Source organism: Lepisosteus oculatus, chromosome 8 (genome assembly GCF_040954835.1).
Source record: "Lepisosteus oculatus isolate fLepOcu1 chromosome 8, fLepOcu1.hap2, whole genome shotgun sequence".
In the NCBI taxonomy this organism is placed as follows: Eukaryota; Metazoa; Chordata; class Actinopteri; order Semionotiformes; family Lepisosteidae; genus Lepisosteus; species Lepisosteus oculatus.
The window spans coordinates 15,041,662-15,057,927 of NC_090703.1; the positions used below are offsets into that span (position 1 = coordinate 15,041,662).

General features: G+C 38.2%; 1 protein-coding gene across 5 annotated transcripts in view; it reads right to left on the reverse strand.

Annotated features, from left to right (window-relative positions):
• Nucleotides 1–16,266, reverse strand: part of ino80 (INO80 complex ATPase subunit) — a 55,494-nt gene that overhangs the window by 30,688 nt on the left and 8,540 nt on the right. For all 5 annotated transcript variants that reach the window (XM_015350850.2, XM_015350851.2, XM_015350848.2 and 2 more), the window contains exons 10-24: nt 15,922–16,117; nt 14,257–14,324; nt 12,177–12,386; nt 11,285–11,365; nt 10,429–10,524; nt 8,373–8,432; nt 7,329–7,471; nt 6,660–6,744; nt 6,232–6,349; nt 5,760–5,845; nt 5,368–5,535; nt 4,866–4,999; nt 2,876–2,943; nt 2,396–2,489; nt 2,125–2,302 (exon numbers count right to left, since the gene is read on the reverse strand). In XM_015350850.2, coding sequence (XP_015206336.2) covers nt 2,125–2,302; nt 2,396–2,489; nt 2,876–2,943; nt 4,866–4,999; nt 5,368–5,535; nt 5,760–5,845; nt 6,232–6,349; nt 6,660–6,744; nt 7,329–7,471; nt 8,373–8,432; nt 10,429–10,524; nt 11,285–11,365; nt 12,177–12,386; nt 14,257–14,324; nt 15,922–16,117 — 1,785 coding nt within the window. The remainder of the gene's footprint in view (nt 1–2,124; nt 2,303–2,395; nt 2,490–2,875; nt 2,944–4,865; nt 5,000–5,367; nt 5,536–5,759; nt 5,846–6,231; nt 6,350–6,659; nt 6,745–7,328; nt 7,472–8,372; nt 8,433–10,428; nt 10,525–11,284; nt 11,366–12,176; nt 12,387–14,256; nt 14,325–15,921; nt 16,118–16,266) is intronic.

Consider the following 16,266-nt stretch of genomic DNA (forward strand, 5'->3'; position numbering starts at 1 on the left):
ACGGTAACTAAGAGCTGAATTAAATTCTTATACTAATACAACCCCCCGCTTGACAAAAAGCCATACCTACATCCTTGCATGTGAATTTGTACCTTATTTAATAGTAATTCTATGGAAAAAATGAATGAAACAAAAGAGAATTTAGAATGTTTCAAGTCATCACACTCCCTGGAACACAATATATTTTGAATATGAGTGCGTTTCTCTGGGGTGATGTGTATGTTAGACGAAAGTTTGTTCAGTACACGGAATTTGAATATATTGACGTTACTAATGGTTCTTTTTAAAAAGCTGAATTTGATTTATAATGTCATTTCCACGTTCTCAAGATCTCTTTCTTAAGCTCAGCAGTAAAGCTCTGCAGCTTGAACTGTGTGGGACGATACAAATTTAAACACAAACATCAACAGACTGTGTTGGTGAGTGTAGATAAACTAGTCACTCTCCAAACTGTTCCAGGAGAAAATGCCATTAGAACAGTTTCCCTAGTTTCCAGGTTCTAATTTACACTGAATTAATACAATTTGCAGCAAGCTTTATCCTATGAGTTTTTTTTAACCCTACATACATTCCTAACCAGTAGACCGCAACAGAATCATAAAAGGCTGTGCTAACTATTTTAAAGAAAAAAGCCACAGGAAAAATATGTGGGCGCTAGGAGGCAATACTGGATAAGAATGGAGTAGAAAGCAAGTTTAATATTTTTTACCAATTTGTGTATACCAGTGTCTGTGAGCTACAAAAAAGAGCTGTTAGCCAAACTTCAGTCTACCTGCCAAATAATAAATTCAAAACATGGCAGTTGATGACTTTCTCTTTGTCAGCGGCTTGCCATAATTATAGGGGAACTGCAACGCTATTTTTATATTTCACGGTTATAATAATAATAATAATAATAATAATAATAATAATAATAATGATAATAATAATGATAATAATAATAATAATAATAATTGCTTACACTTATATAGCGCTTCTCTGGACACTCCACTCAAAGCGCTTTACAGGTAATGGGGACTCCCCTCCACCACCAATGTGCAGCATCCACCTGGATGATGCGACGGCAGCCATAATGCGCCAGAACGCTCACCACACATCAGCTATCAGTGGGAAGGAGAGCCAATTCATAGAGGGGGATTATTAGGAGGCCATGATTGGTAAGGGCCAATTGGAAATTTGGCCAGGACACCGGGGTTATACCCCTACTTTTTTCGAGAAGCGCCCTGGGATTTTTAATGACTACAGAGAGTCAGGACCTCGGTTTTACGTTTCATCCGAAGGACGGCGCCTGTTTTACAGTATAGTGTCCCCGTCACTATACTGGGGCATTAGGACACACATGGACCGCAGGGTGAGCGCCCCCTGCTGGCCCCACTAACACCTCTTAGAAAGAATCAGCACTGATGAATGCATTTCAAACCACAATAAAAGTAAAATGTACACAGTAAATTATAAAAAAAACTAAATTACATCACAAAAAACAAATTTTCCAGGTATGCGCAATGCCATATTCAGCGATTCAGTATAAGGCAAAAAAAACCTCCGGTGATGTCAACAGGCCCTAAGACACTGTAAATAAGCGGGCTTGTGAATACGCTTATTTTAATCCAATAGAAATATTGCTCTCGATTTCGAGACTCTGCATGCAGATCACATTGGAACATTTCTGCAGTGAAATGTCTGCTGCACAACCTGTACTTATTCGCTCGTACATCACATTGCATTAGTTCTTACAGTGAGTCGTGAGCAGGAAGGGCCCCATCTCATGGGAACTCTTGCTCTCGCCCGTGCCGAACCCAGCAGTTTGCGACAACATGGCGACTTACATTACTTTTACAAAGTTCATGATTTTGCGCTTAATTTGGAATTTGTAATTTTTTTTCTATAATATTAATTCATTGACCTCGTTACCAAGATTTAATAACCAGTCTCAGAAATTGGAACTGAGTGGATAGCCTTCATCATGCATTGGTTTTGTAATCTGCGTCTGGTGGGTGGTCTGAGGTTTCGATTTAATCCAGACCTTTATCTCTGGAGGTGGTGTGTGAGGGCCATTGGGTGCTCTCTGATGTTCTTGCTGCGAGTGGGAAAGGGAGATTAAAGAACCCCTGTACCGGTGCTCACCTGTAGCACAGGACTGTTCTGCGCACTGGGGAACGAAGTGGGATGGTTTAGCCACAGCACAAGATCCCTGTTGGACAGGAACTTGGATTTGGCCTTAGGCTCTTCCTCTTCCACAGACCACAAGCGTTGCAGATATAGCCGGTAAGAAGACTTCAGAGACAAAAAAAGAGCTAACCATCTGGAACAGACAAAAGGATGTCAGACAGTGGCACATAAAAAATACAACCCGCACACAAACAAAGCAAAGTCACTGGGGTTATCTTGGACTCACCGGACTACAGTTCCTTGAAGCATCATGTTAGACATTTCAGCTGGAGACACGTCTATAAAACGCAGGAAGGAAAAACAGCTGCTCTCATCATTACCTGTTGATGGAAATGCAGATCCTCTTTTACTGTCAAGTATGGTAATTATTCAAGGGGATTTGTTTATGGAACTTTCCATAACACATTTCTCAACATTGGAAATACCATCAAATCTAAGCCCAAAGACATTAGAACTGATTAAATGGCCTTGTTTTCCCTGGTGCCAACCATGTGTTTTGAAAATATGTAAATAAAGTAAGAAAATTCAAATTTACAGGCTCTGCGCAAAGAATTGGAATCACTGTTTTATCAATATTTGAGTATTTTCAAAGTTTTTGTTATTAACAAAAGCCTTAAAAAAACTAGGCATGGTCATAATATACATACTTAAATTACTATTGACATTTTAAGACCAGGCAAGTGAGCTATATCAGTTAGCAACTTACCTTTTCTGTGAAATAAGGACTGATGAATGTGCTGTGGAGAAAATGGTGACAACGGGACCTGTAGCAGCCTGCAAACCAAACAGAAGCATTAGCACAGGGAAACAAAATACTTTCCTTTTTTCCTGTGTCAACAGAGCTCTTCTGTATCAGTGAGAATGAGTTAGAAAGGTGGACTTGTCTTGGGATAACAACATCTTTGGTCTCAAAAATAATCTCATTCTCCTTTTATTTACACCTAAAATGGCACTGAGATGTGGTAAAAGCACATTCCTTCTGGTTTATACAAAACACTCAGACAAACAGGAAAACAGCCTGAGTGCTACGCATTACCACACTTTAAACACACTCTCTGATGCTCTTTCATTTTAAACAAATGTTGGAGGTAGCCATGCAGAAAGCAATCACATCAAACATAAAGGGTTAGCAATTACACTTTTAGACAAAGATAAGTGGCTGAGGCTTGATTAAAATACCGGACATCAGAACATGAAAAAATAAGGACCTAACCTAATTCAAAACAAAAGCCAATCTGACAAAAATAAATAACCTTCCAGAGATTATTAATGTTCTCTAGAGACGGGCTCGTCTCTTCATATACAATTCTGACTCAGCAGGTGTCCCTTTCTGAATAGAAGCAGGATTAAATGGCTTTCTCTTAGCCATGTGGAACACTGCCAGATTTTAATGTAGCAGAAAGCTGCTATCAGATTGAGTGAGCACAACTCTAACCTGACCTTAAAATTATACTGACACTTCCTCAGTTACTTTCAACTGCAGGGAACCAGAACACAAGAGGTCTTCTGAAGAATGTGAAGGAGTAACTTAAGAGGTATCATACAGTATACAGTCTGATGTTTATTTTGCAGATTACTTCCAAACAAATACTTCATACTTTTTATCAACATTGTCATCCCCCTTAGACAGACAATTTTATAAGAATGATACTTGTCAAAATATAAAATTGCCTTTTGAGATAAACTAATAACAACGATTTTTAATAATAATGATTTTTACTGGAATGTTTCTAGTAAAAATTGTCTCGGAAATACCTACTGAAAACAAATAATTTTCAGTAGGTATCAGGTCCTGTCACTTGTTCATTACGTAACCTTAAAATATGTTTCATAACCACCTGAACTTTTTGTCAATGTACATTAACTAATTTACTTGAGAAAATTCAATTATAAGAATTAGATTTTCAAGTAGAAAAATACATTTAACTTAAAAACTATAATTATTCAAGTGCTTCATTCAATACAGCCATTTAAAGCAGCAACCAGAAAATGTATTTGAAACAGAATTTGACATTAGTTTTAGGCTGCTGCACAAGAAAGTCTCTATTGCAGTTAGACCTTAACTTTTGAAATGGATGGAAACTACACTCATTAATCTCTGAATATGCAAACTTACACTAGATAATGGAACACATTCTCTTTTATGTCTGTTTTAAGATATTTAAGTGGTCTACTGCAGCATTAAAAAGCAGGCTGCTGTTTAAAAAATGTTGAATGCTTAATTAAAACATTACCTGATTACTATAATTCAAGGGATCTTTTAAACTGTCAGTATTTTACCCAAATGAAGCAAATGATTCCTTTGTATGATACAGGTGAATCAAACAATCTGAATACAAAATAATTTGTCAAAATATCAGGTTACATTTATACTACAAAACACTGCATGAATACTACAGAAGCAGTTGACACCTATTTTCCATCAATGAAAAAGGACTGATGAGCTAAATGTTATTTTTGGAAGTAAAAGCATTAGAAATATATTTCTTGGGATGTTAACGAAATACACTGTATTAAGTAACGTCAATCAATACATTTAGCACAAAAATCTGAGGGCTTTATTTTCAATGGGACAGAGGGTGAAGCCTGCTGCCAAGGGGACTCTGAGATTTCTGACTGGTTCCATGCAGAATCTGTTGTATATAACAGGAATGACCCATGCAGGACCTGACCTTAAACCCCCTCAAATTACCCACCTGGTCCGACACTGATTGAACGTTGAGATCAGGCCTTGCCGAAAAAGGAACTTAGACATGACATAGGGTTTCAAGAACATGTGAAAAGGTGATCTGGTCTCTTGCCGTTCAAAAAGATCAGGATGGTTACACACCTAAAGGCAAATAAAAAAAAAACAAATGATAAAAACAAAAAAAAAAGTCATACGTCATATTTTCAAGAACAGACTGAAGTTAACCTGGACTACCACAGGAATCTCAAGAACAATACCGCTTCCTTCAAGCATCCTTAAGAAATGATCTATGCAAGTACATGTCAACTCTCTGAAAAACTGAGGTTGAAGTGGCACTGCTGGTTCTTGCTTTTAGTTGTAAGTGCCTTGGAAAATGAAGATTAATTTTAAGAAATATTAAATACAAATTCTTTCATCTTTCATTTATGAATGCTATTATAATATTTAGGGTTGATTAAGCCTAGCAGATAAAAAAAACAGGCAGTTTGTGTACAGGGTGCATTTTTCACCTTCCTGAACTGCATGACGAGGTTCATTAAGCTGCTGGTAGTGTTCTGTGCTTGCTGTGCTGTTCCCATTGAAGACTGGAGAAGATCCTCTATTGAGATCTTATTCTTCAGGGCCTGGTACAGGAGCTTCTGGCGGCTTGTCAGTTGACAGTACATCAGAATTTCAATCTAATGAAGAGACAACAAATGTGGCCAATTGTCTACATATAAAGAGCTGCTTCGACATATCATGAGTTATAAAACATGCTGATGTTTAGAAACCACCTGGGAAAACAAATTTGACCTTGATAAACACTCAAAGCAGCTGCAAGCAGAGGAAATGGGAGATTTAGGCCTGAAACGCTCCAACATGCCCCAAACAGCAGAGTAGCAAGATTACTTTCACTTAGTACCTTATCAGAGAGTTCATTCTCCACATCCTTCTTGATGCGCCGTAACATAAATGGCTTCAGTATCATGTGTAATCGAGATAGCTGGTCTGAAAGAGCAAAACATAAGTAGCAAAAATCAAACTGAGTACTGTACTTTTTTCTTCATCCAAAAGATATTTTTAAAATTGAGCCAGATGTGAAACAGATCTCAAGCATAGAAAAACGTAACTATTCATGATCCTAATCTATAAAAACATTCTCACATTCAATTAAATAATTGTCTACTGAATTTCTAATATGTCACTAGTGTGTCATCTTAACTTCACCATCACCCCACAATCCTTTTCAAACACAATTTAAAACACATGGAATCCTTTTTTATGTGGTAAGCTTTTTTTCAGCCCTAAAGCAACCTTCTAGTCCCGTTCTTGCAAGGTGTATAATGTTGCCTTTTGGCACTGAATTATTAGTTTGGATATTCTGAAATACTCACTCTCATCAATGGCTGACTTGTTTTCCGCGTGACTTTCGATGTCCTTGGAGAACCATTCATTGAACTCTTCGTGCGAATCAAAGAGAGTCGGCATAATGAAATGCAGCAAGGCCCACAGCTAAAGAAGAAGCATCGGAATTAAATGGAGGCACAAAGCTAAAACTTTTTCTTGCACATATTACTTGTTAAATTGCCACACATGCACGGTTTGAGAAATATTCAAGGATTTTGCTCACTCATTCATCTTCACTATTTACATTGGAGAACGGTTTCTTAGAATTAAAACAGTAAAGAATCTAGATTGCGGCACACAACAGTGCAACCCTTGATTGAATTTTCGGGAAAATGACATGTTTTTAACACGGCGCTGATACACAGCACTGAGAAAGACCTGATTCAGCCAGAACGTAGACAATTCCATCACTCACCTCAGCCATTGTATTCTGAATGGGTGTTCCTGTGAGAAGCAGCCTGTTTCGACACTGGAACTGCAGCAATATCTTCCATCGGACACTGCCAAATAAATATCACTGTGAATGGGACTGATCTATTTCACAAACTATAAACCTGGGTAATTCACAAAGAGCAACTTCACTGCTGGAACTTAAACTAGTGCTTGGCAAAATTTCCAAAGATAAAGTGTATTATCCATCTGTTGACAAGCTTTTTAAAAGAAATCTAAAGAAATCAATCCAGAAATCATGAGGCTAAATTTGTAATCGTCAACTGACACTTGTGTAATAATAAATTCTGCAGTACAGACTGGCTTTGGAAAGAATTACGCCAGCAGCCCAATGGACACGGTTATTTGTTACTTTTCACTTTCCAGAACAAACACAGTCAGCTGCCCTTCAACTTCTTCAAGCTGAACAAAGCAAAACCTTTTAAGACTTTACTTGTACATTTATTTCCAAAGGAGAGAAATGTATTGCTGCCAATAAAAAGTCGATCTTTTGAGTCTTTTATTTGACAGACTGCAGCAATCTAACCTAGGGCCCTGTGTAAGAAAATATGAAATAACAGCACAGAGTTCATCCTTCAAATTCTCTCATACTGTACCACTCAGTTTTCAGAGCTAGCTCTCGTCCTCAGCTTACCTGGTGCTGCTTTTCAGTGCCTGGGCCTCATCCAACACCATGTACTGCCACTTCACTCTCTGAAAATACTTCACATCCTGCACCACAAGCTGATAACTAGTGATCACCACATGGAAAGGTGCATCTTGGGTATACAATGTTTTCTACAGACAGAAAAAACAGCAATAAGAACATTTTCTCTCAAAATGTGGAGTCTTCCCCTAAGGATTCTGCATGGAGTTTTACACTGAAATGGAAGCACACAGCTTCAGTCTTTAAAGGACTAAGTATTCTGTGCTGGGCAAGTTCTGTGATTAACCGCATACTAGTAACAAACTGTGTATATTTATATACCCTAATGAGGACATATAAATCCTGCTCCTACAATATAAATCTGTTACTGTGCTTCACAACGTATTCACCACAAAGAAATCACAAGAGCAAGTCTAACAATGTCTCTGGGTCGATCCAGAAAAAATTGACCAGAACAAGTGCCTCTTTGATATTTGAGTATACCAAGATAAAAAAAAAAAACGCTGGTAATTATTTTTTTTTATTTCCCTTGTGACCATGGACCAGGCAAAGGTCTTAAGATTATAATTATAGAAAAAGCTCTATATTCAAACTTTAGCCCTAACTTTTTACCTTGTAGGGATTGAAGATCCTAAAATGCTGGTATTGTTTAAAAGCATTAGAAACCAATCTTTCAAAATTTGTGAAACACATTTAATTTCAAGTTGTCTTACTGGTCACTTAATACTAAGCAAAATTTGATTTGTGTCATTTTGTCACTACATTAAATCATGTAAGAGGGCTCTAATAAATCACCCTTTTGACCTAGACTCTTTGACTAAGTTCTACAACATTCCAAAAAAAATTATTGTACCTATTGTATTATGCCTCTGCTACAGTATAATCTCAGAACATTGGGCAAGAAAATGTCCCTTTCCTAGCTGAGCTGGCATGGCAAGGGTCTTGCCAAATTCCTGGAAAGGGCTGGTTGCGTTAATTACAGCACAATAAATTAACAAAAACATTTGCTCTCAGTCCGTGTCAACATCGTACCTGACTCCAAAACTTCCGGATTACCTTCCTGTCATGTGGATTGCCCCAGTAAGGCAACACCTGAAGAAGAAAAAAGGGTATAGAAACACACATCTCAAGAATTCCATTCAAGATACATGCTTGCATTGGGGATTTACAAATATTAGCTCTGCTGTCATAAAAAGAGACCTTCAGACCCCCATTAACAGTGTGCCCTTAAAGCAGATTCTTATAGTCAGAAATAGGTTCTGCCTACACTAGAGACAGGGGGGTGTTTGTGAGTACAATCGCCTGTGTGTTCTGTTAAGCATCCAGGTCAACAGCTCATTGAGTCCTTTAAAGGTGAACTAACAGGAATCTGGAAGGAAACTGCCCTCTATTTGATTCGTTCACACTGCACAGTGGAAACTCGTCTACAATGTCTGAGACCAGAACGCCATTTTTTCCTCATTGGTTTGTTCATAGTTGAGCAGCTTTTACACAAAGCGTATCTTTTTTAATGCCACTGAAACCACATTAATTTTGTCTCCTTTCTCTTCTGGGTGTTATTACCAGCTGACATGATTCTGATAATCTTTTAACACCTCGTTAGCAGATCACTGCTGTATTAATGCTCACGTATGATCACGTCTCATGGAGAGTGTCGTGCTCCGTATCACGCCTGCATTTTTATACAGCCCTCATGTTCCTTGGATGGACGTTATCATTACAGTTGAAACACTTGCTGTCTTCTAGAACACTGCTTTACTTGCATATCAAAAACCATCATATAACTTGAGCATTAATTCTGAGCTTAAATTACTGTAGTGCTTATTTCAAGCACTGCCCTCTTACCCTAGAGAAATCCTCTGGGAGGCCATTACACTAGAGCAGTTAGGAGCCTAAGCAGATTACTAATGCAAATCCATGTCAGGATGCAGTTATCTGGGCCTGAGGATTTAGACTGCTTGTTCCTCTCCTGAACCACACAAGGACAGTATATTTTACACATGTGGAACACATGCACACATGCGGCCATTTGAAACTACATTCAATGAAAATTTGGATGGCCATTTGCCACCTCATTACTGAACACACAGACCTGCTTGGTCACAGTAACACTGCCCTTTGGAGAAGCAAAGAATAACACTGCTGCACTGTCGTCATAATGATGGTATTCTACTGCCCCACAGAGGATAACCAGGAAATCACAGGGGATGACTATAAGGACTTCAACTGCATGTCCAGAGATGATACTGAGCTAACTGAACATAACTCATTTAAGAATTACATTTTCAAAAAGTGGTTTAAGTTTAATTTTTCTTTTTTGCTAGAAGGAGAAAGACACAAATTTCATTCAGTGACTTTAGAACTGGGGGGATTTGTTTCATGCTTGGGTTATGTCACTGGCCAGCAGTGACTGCGATTCCTCAAAAAGAACACTGTTAGATTAGGCTGCCTGCCAGTCAGCTTAGCTTTCAGGAAAGGAGCTGTAACCTGTAACCTACTAGCTGGGTCACTCCAAGCTCACGCAGTGACAGTAAGCATACAGAAATGTGTGCTTAAGCTCTTTTCTTCTTTTTCATTTGATTGTGGCTCAGTGGAGATATGAAATAAAGCTGCATGTAACGTTTTAGTCACAAACGAACTAAATTTAACCAGCAGCTTTAAAAGCACAGACTGAAGTTGCTTTAAAATTGAAGCATTGCAGCATTGAAGAGGACCTACAGTAAAACCAGGCACCTTCAAATGATGGATTGGAAAAAAGACTTGCGACCTCTAAACAGGACATGTATGTGTAATATGAGTATCTCCTAACAGAATTTGCAAAACTGGTTACTACTTATTGGAACCAATGTGGGTTACAAAAAGACTTCAAGAGCTCATGTTTCACTATTCTACTCCTTCTTGTCTGTTTCTCTTGAGCCACAAATATTTTATATCTAATCATGGGAATATAATGGAAAGCTTTCAACAGAGCTGTGACTTTACGTACTGTATAGGAGCTGCACAAACTTTGTTAAATGAGCTTTGGAAGCGAATGAAATGGGAACAATGCAGTTATTTTTTGCTTACTAAAAGACATGTTTCCTGTTACCTTGAATTTCGGAACAAATCTGGTGAATTCTTGGTGCCAGTTGTTGAGTGTAGAAGCTGGGGATATGATTAGAAATGGACCCCAGATGTTGTCTCGCTGAAAGACAAAATAAAATACGAATTAATCACAAAGCAGGTGGCCATCTGTTAAAAAACAGGAAACTGATTTTTAAAACTAAATACCTTTACTGTATCCTGCAGCTCTGAGTAGATAAGGATTAATATTTGCCAATTTTAAAATTCCCTCCCAAATATGTCCTTTTCTACTGTACTTAAAACTACCTTGGATCTGGAAGTTCACTTCCAGAACAGTCTGAACAGTCTGTTTATGTACAAGCCAGAGTGAGGTCAATCCTTCTGATAGTATAACTAATTAAGCACTGTTTTTAGACACAAAGGTGAATAAATAAGATAACTGTCAACCAGCTGAGGCTGATTCTCCAACTGGTATGAGGAGTCCAAATCCAAAAAGTCAATTACATAATGTAAACATAAAAAAAATACAAACAAGTGTAGGCCATTTGGCCTATCAATCTTGTTAGGTAGTAGCTAACTGATACATCACTGACAAGTCAGCTGTTTCCTGAAATAAGACAGTGTATTGGATTCAATATTAGAGCTGGATAGCTCATATCTCTAATTCCTAACTGTCTAGACAGCCTAGGAACATTGCTTTAAAAGACAAAAACAGAACAAATACATGTGCCTTATTTTCTGAAAGAACTCCTGCCCAGATTCCAAGGTTTGATAGTTGGGGTCACATTCCTCTGCTCATATCTTAAATCCTGAGTATCAAGTCACAGTCTCCCTGCCTCCTACCTGTCCCGGACTGTACATGTGGTTTATTCAGCACTTACCTCAGCCAGGTGAGCCAGCAGGGCTATGCTCTGAACGGTTTTTCCCAAACCCATTTCATCCGCAAGAATTCCATTGATACCCTTTAAAGGGAAGCCACAATACAAAATACTTTGATTTCAATCATTTTTAACTTATTCATAGTCATCTAAATATCTCTCCACCACAGAACATGCTGTATGCATATACAACCTTCATATTAACACAGTAAGAGCTGACTCCCATTGAATGAATGGAGCTGCAGTCACATAATGCTTTTATCAAAGTGATGCACTAACATGAGAAGCATGAAAACAATATGTCATACTCTTGTACTCCATGGCTGTGTGGCCTATCAGTGTCAAAAATTTAGTTTTCACTTTCAAGGGTATCATGCATGCCAAGGAAAATAATGATCATCGTGTGCCTATCCAGTCACAGGCCTGACAAGAGTCTGATATCCGAATGATTCTCACATCTCAGTCGCACTGTAAAGCACAGCTAAACAAGAACAAATACAATTAACTTCCCCTGGGCTCGTGAACACCTCTGACAATGAGTACCGCAGCGTGCACATGGTCAGCCAGCAGAAGGAAGATTATTTTGAATGTTTTTACTTACCATATTCAAACACAGAAATCAGACTTGCACAAAGCAATATGCTACAGTTTCAAACAAACTAGAAACACAGTGTCCCAAATATATTCTTCGAGATCAAACAGCACTACTAGGAATTCTCATAATGTACACATACAAAAACTCCTTTTACAGGATACATTTATTGGTGTACTATTCAGCTGGGGACCACACAACATATAAAGGAATTCCCAGAGCTTTTCTGTAACTGTTAAATCAGAGATGCAATTCCTCAAGCAATCTGCTTTTCTTGACCACACGTTGGTGGAGATGCGTCACCTGTTCATAGAGGTTGGCCAGCCAGTTCATGCCCTTCAGCTGGTATCCCTTCAGCTTGCCGTTGAAGAGAGTGGGCTGGGGAATGTCGTCTCCCGCTCGGATGGAGGGATTGGACAGGCTGTAGCTCTCTCCAAAGCCCGAGCCCGCGCTGTTCGACGCGCGCAGGGAAGCGCAGCGGCTGTCCTTGGCCTCCTCATCGAAAAGCCGGGTCTAGGTGGGATCAGAATCAAGGGAGAGGAATTGAACAGTGAGGCTTGGACTTTGGCAAGACAAACCAGCAAAAGACAGTTTGCTCGAGTAGGCAAATAAATAGGAAAATTAACCGCGCGGAGAGTGCCCCGCCTCAGGCTTCCGGAATCTCACTTTACAAGATTGCCAATAATACACTTCGACAGATGGCTAACTGAAACTATATTAGATCAGTCCAGGGTTTCTAAACGTGAAGAAAGGGATCTGCCGAGAGATTTTATTGATCTCCTTTCAATTAGGCTGCTGTCAAAACTAATTACAGAACACACAATTGAATTCAAAAGAGCTAGAAGGGACTGAATGGGCTTCTCTAGCTTGTAACCTATGTTCTGATAAAACTCACGGCGAGAAAGGCTTTCAAGCCTGAAAGACATTTAAACTATATAAAAAATTACATCATGAGTTGAAAAAATCAAAAATGTACAGAAACAGAGCAAATTTATGTATACGAACAAAAAAGTGTTTACACTGGAAACAACAGCAGCATTTCAGCATAAAAACAATGTGATGTCAGATGCTGAACTGATATACAGATAAGCACTCCTATCATCGGGTAGGCATTAACATGCCAAGGTAGTTGTGTCTTTCTGCTTTACGGCCCGTGCTGTTAAAAAGGAATGTGAGAGCTCCTGGCATGCTGACGACTGAGGTGCCAGACATTAGCATTAAAATAAAAGCTGCAAAAAGCTGCAGAGGGAGAAGTCAGGGTTGACAAAGTGTTGATAGATGTCACATTAAATTAATCTTCCTGTCTTTAGTCTGCATCTATTACACTCCCAAAACGTGATCTTCCAGTATGCAGAAACCCCAGTTTTATCACTTAGGAACAGACAGGTCTATTAAGGGAAAAAAAATACTGGGGTTTATAATTAATTTACACTTTTCAGCATTGGTTTAATTGCTTGTTTTACTTAAGGGATGTTTGTGATTAAGTTCCATCTTCTGATGAAGATATTTGTAAGCATGGATGAAAACAGCATCCTCTTCTGTGACACTGGGCTCTTCACACAGTGAGCAGGACTATAACGCAAGGGTGAAGTCCACTTCCTCTTGACCCATGTTCTTCACGCATTAAAATTGTTGATAATTTTGGGAACATCAGATCAGGTTTTTCAGGGAAGATCAGATTTTTCCTGGACTAGTCCCACTGCATCATGTGTTTGTATGCTGACTATTTATCATTCCGACACCAAGTGTCTCGTCCCTTAAAACATATGGTAACTGTTACATCCATTGATTTCTTGCATTGATCTCCTAAATGCTGAGAGGAAAAGATGATGATACAAAGGCCTTATGATCCTTCTTAGATTATGGGTTACTTAACACAGCATTTGACAGGAATGGCTCAGCCTTTCCCTTCTTTCATGCAGAATTTCCCAGTCACACATGGTATATTGCTATTCTTAATTGACCATGACTAAAGATCTTAATTTGTGCTTGATCTACATCAGAAAATATAAGAAAAAATAAAACTGAGTCGCTTTAGCCAATCAAAGGACAATGTATTGATCTCAGTGACTCAATAAACACTTATAAATTAGCAGCTGTGGTTGTGTTGAAAATCACCAATTTCTACATCCCCATGCTCTGTAGAATAAGATGTCTCATTTCTTCTCTCTTTATTATCTCTATTACAGATATAAATACGTCTTAAGCTTAGTGCATTTGTGCCAGTTCTAAAAGCTGACTCATTCCTGAACCCATTCATTCACAACATTATTCCTGAAAGATTCTTAATCACAAATTAAAATTATTTTGTTACTTCTAATTAATAATTTGTTAACTCTTAAACTTTTCAATACATGTATGCTTTCCATCGAGTTCCACTTACTCTCGCCTGGTGGATCTGAAATGCTTCCTCTGCATTCCTTAGAGCCTGAGTTTTATAGTAATCGCTGTCTGCAAGATAAGCGAATTGCACAGATTATCAGAAAGTAATGGAACAACTGATTCCGCACAGAGATCAGTTCCTTCAATACTTTTTTATAAAAATACACATTCAACTTAAGCTGACTTTGAAATCATAACTACAGGGGAGAAATTGTAGGCTGAACAAATTTTTCAGCATTCAAGAACATGAAGTATCTGTGTTTTTCAACATTATAACAGCTATTGCATGTCACTATTTAATAGAGCTTCTAGATATTAATATGCTATGAACAAAAAGTTAGAAAAATGCTCAGACTTGAACAAAGACATTCCTTTAATAATGTTGCCCAGAAAGGAGGACTTTCTGACCTCATAAATCATTAAAGGAATTCAAGAACGAATAATATTTCAATGCACATTATGATTAAACTGTTAATGTCTTTGAGCTTTAATTTTATTAAAATATTGCACTTTCTTTATAACGGAGAAATGATCAACCGAAACTTGAGAAAACAACACATGATAAACACACACGATAAAGCAGGCAGGACTGGCGTCTACGCCTCGCGTGCAGCCCAGGGTTCCTCACAATGACGTCGCCTGTGGTTGTAAGATCAGGAAATCGGCTTACAGCTCACTGAAGTTTTGGCTTTACGTTTAAGAAGTCAGGGGAAGCGAGGCTGGTGCTTGCACCTGACAGCTGAGCACCGTGCCATTTTGCAGCTGCTGACAGCACTACAATGCAAAGTCAACACTCCCAGCTATTTACAGCACACAATCAGGGCTGCTGAAGAGGAAATAACAGTAAGTCCTGTACCAAGGGCCCTCACAGCTGAAGCGCAAAGATCAATGTTAAAATCGCTCTGGAACACGGGAGTGTTCTTTGTAACACTGCTGCCCCCTTGAGGTACTAAAAAAAACAACACTATTCTATTTTGCTGCCAGAAGAAAATAAAACAGCTACTCAGTGCCTGAAAAAAGCAGTTTTGGGGATGGGAGACGCACAGAAAAAGAGAATACCACCTTAGCCCATAACATAATGAGTTTTGGTTTTTAGTTTAGAGGACTGGGTTTTTTTAGTTAACAAAAAATCATAAAAAGACCCTAGGAAATAAAAATCGCACATTACGTTCCCTTATTAATGAGGCCCAAGGTAAAAGGTCATGTTGATTTAACAATGTTCTGAATACTGTAAGAAAAATTGGTTGATGTAAGTCTAGCCTTTATCTGTAAGCCACTCTTTTCTGAAGAATACAGTTTAACACGACAAATTACAGCCAAATGGGAAATGGGAAGGATTATAGGCTACTCTCAATTACAGCTACTTTAAATACAGATCCTTGGTTTAGTATTGGTCCTGCATTTTTCCAGAAGACAGCTAAAAAACCAATATAAAGAAGCATATATATTTATTTTTGTATCTGTTTCACAGTAACATTTAAAAGAGAAGTTATCTTTATGTATCATTTTGATTGTGTCCTTAAATTTTAAATTACAATACAAAGAATCAACCTCTGACTTAGGCAAACATATAATAAATGCAAAATCAAATATAGAAACACTTAATAAAATTGAATAAAACGTTTCTCTATTTTAAACACTCAGCAAATGAATTAAGGAATAATACCATATTCTTCTTGGCCAACGTTAACCATCACTCCTCCCCCAACATCAATCTGTCGGTATGTTGAGTTGTCTTCCAGTTTCCTCAGGATCTCCTCCTGCTTCCCATCATTCCCTGCATTATGTTTGCGGCTCATAAAATGGGCGTACAACTCGGTCTGTGTGATCAGGAAATTCAGCTTTCGTTGCTGTCGCTTGGCCTTGAACACAGAGCAGAAAAGAGAGTTATCGAAGTATGTTTAAAACTTCTGAAAGGTCTATCTAAAAAAAAGAAATCTGAAACAAAAGATCATGCTCAGTTTAGAGTGTAGCAAAGGAAATTCAATTATTCAAATGTTACTGCTTAACT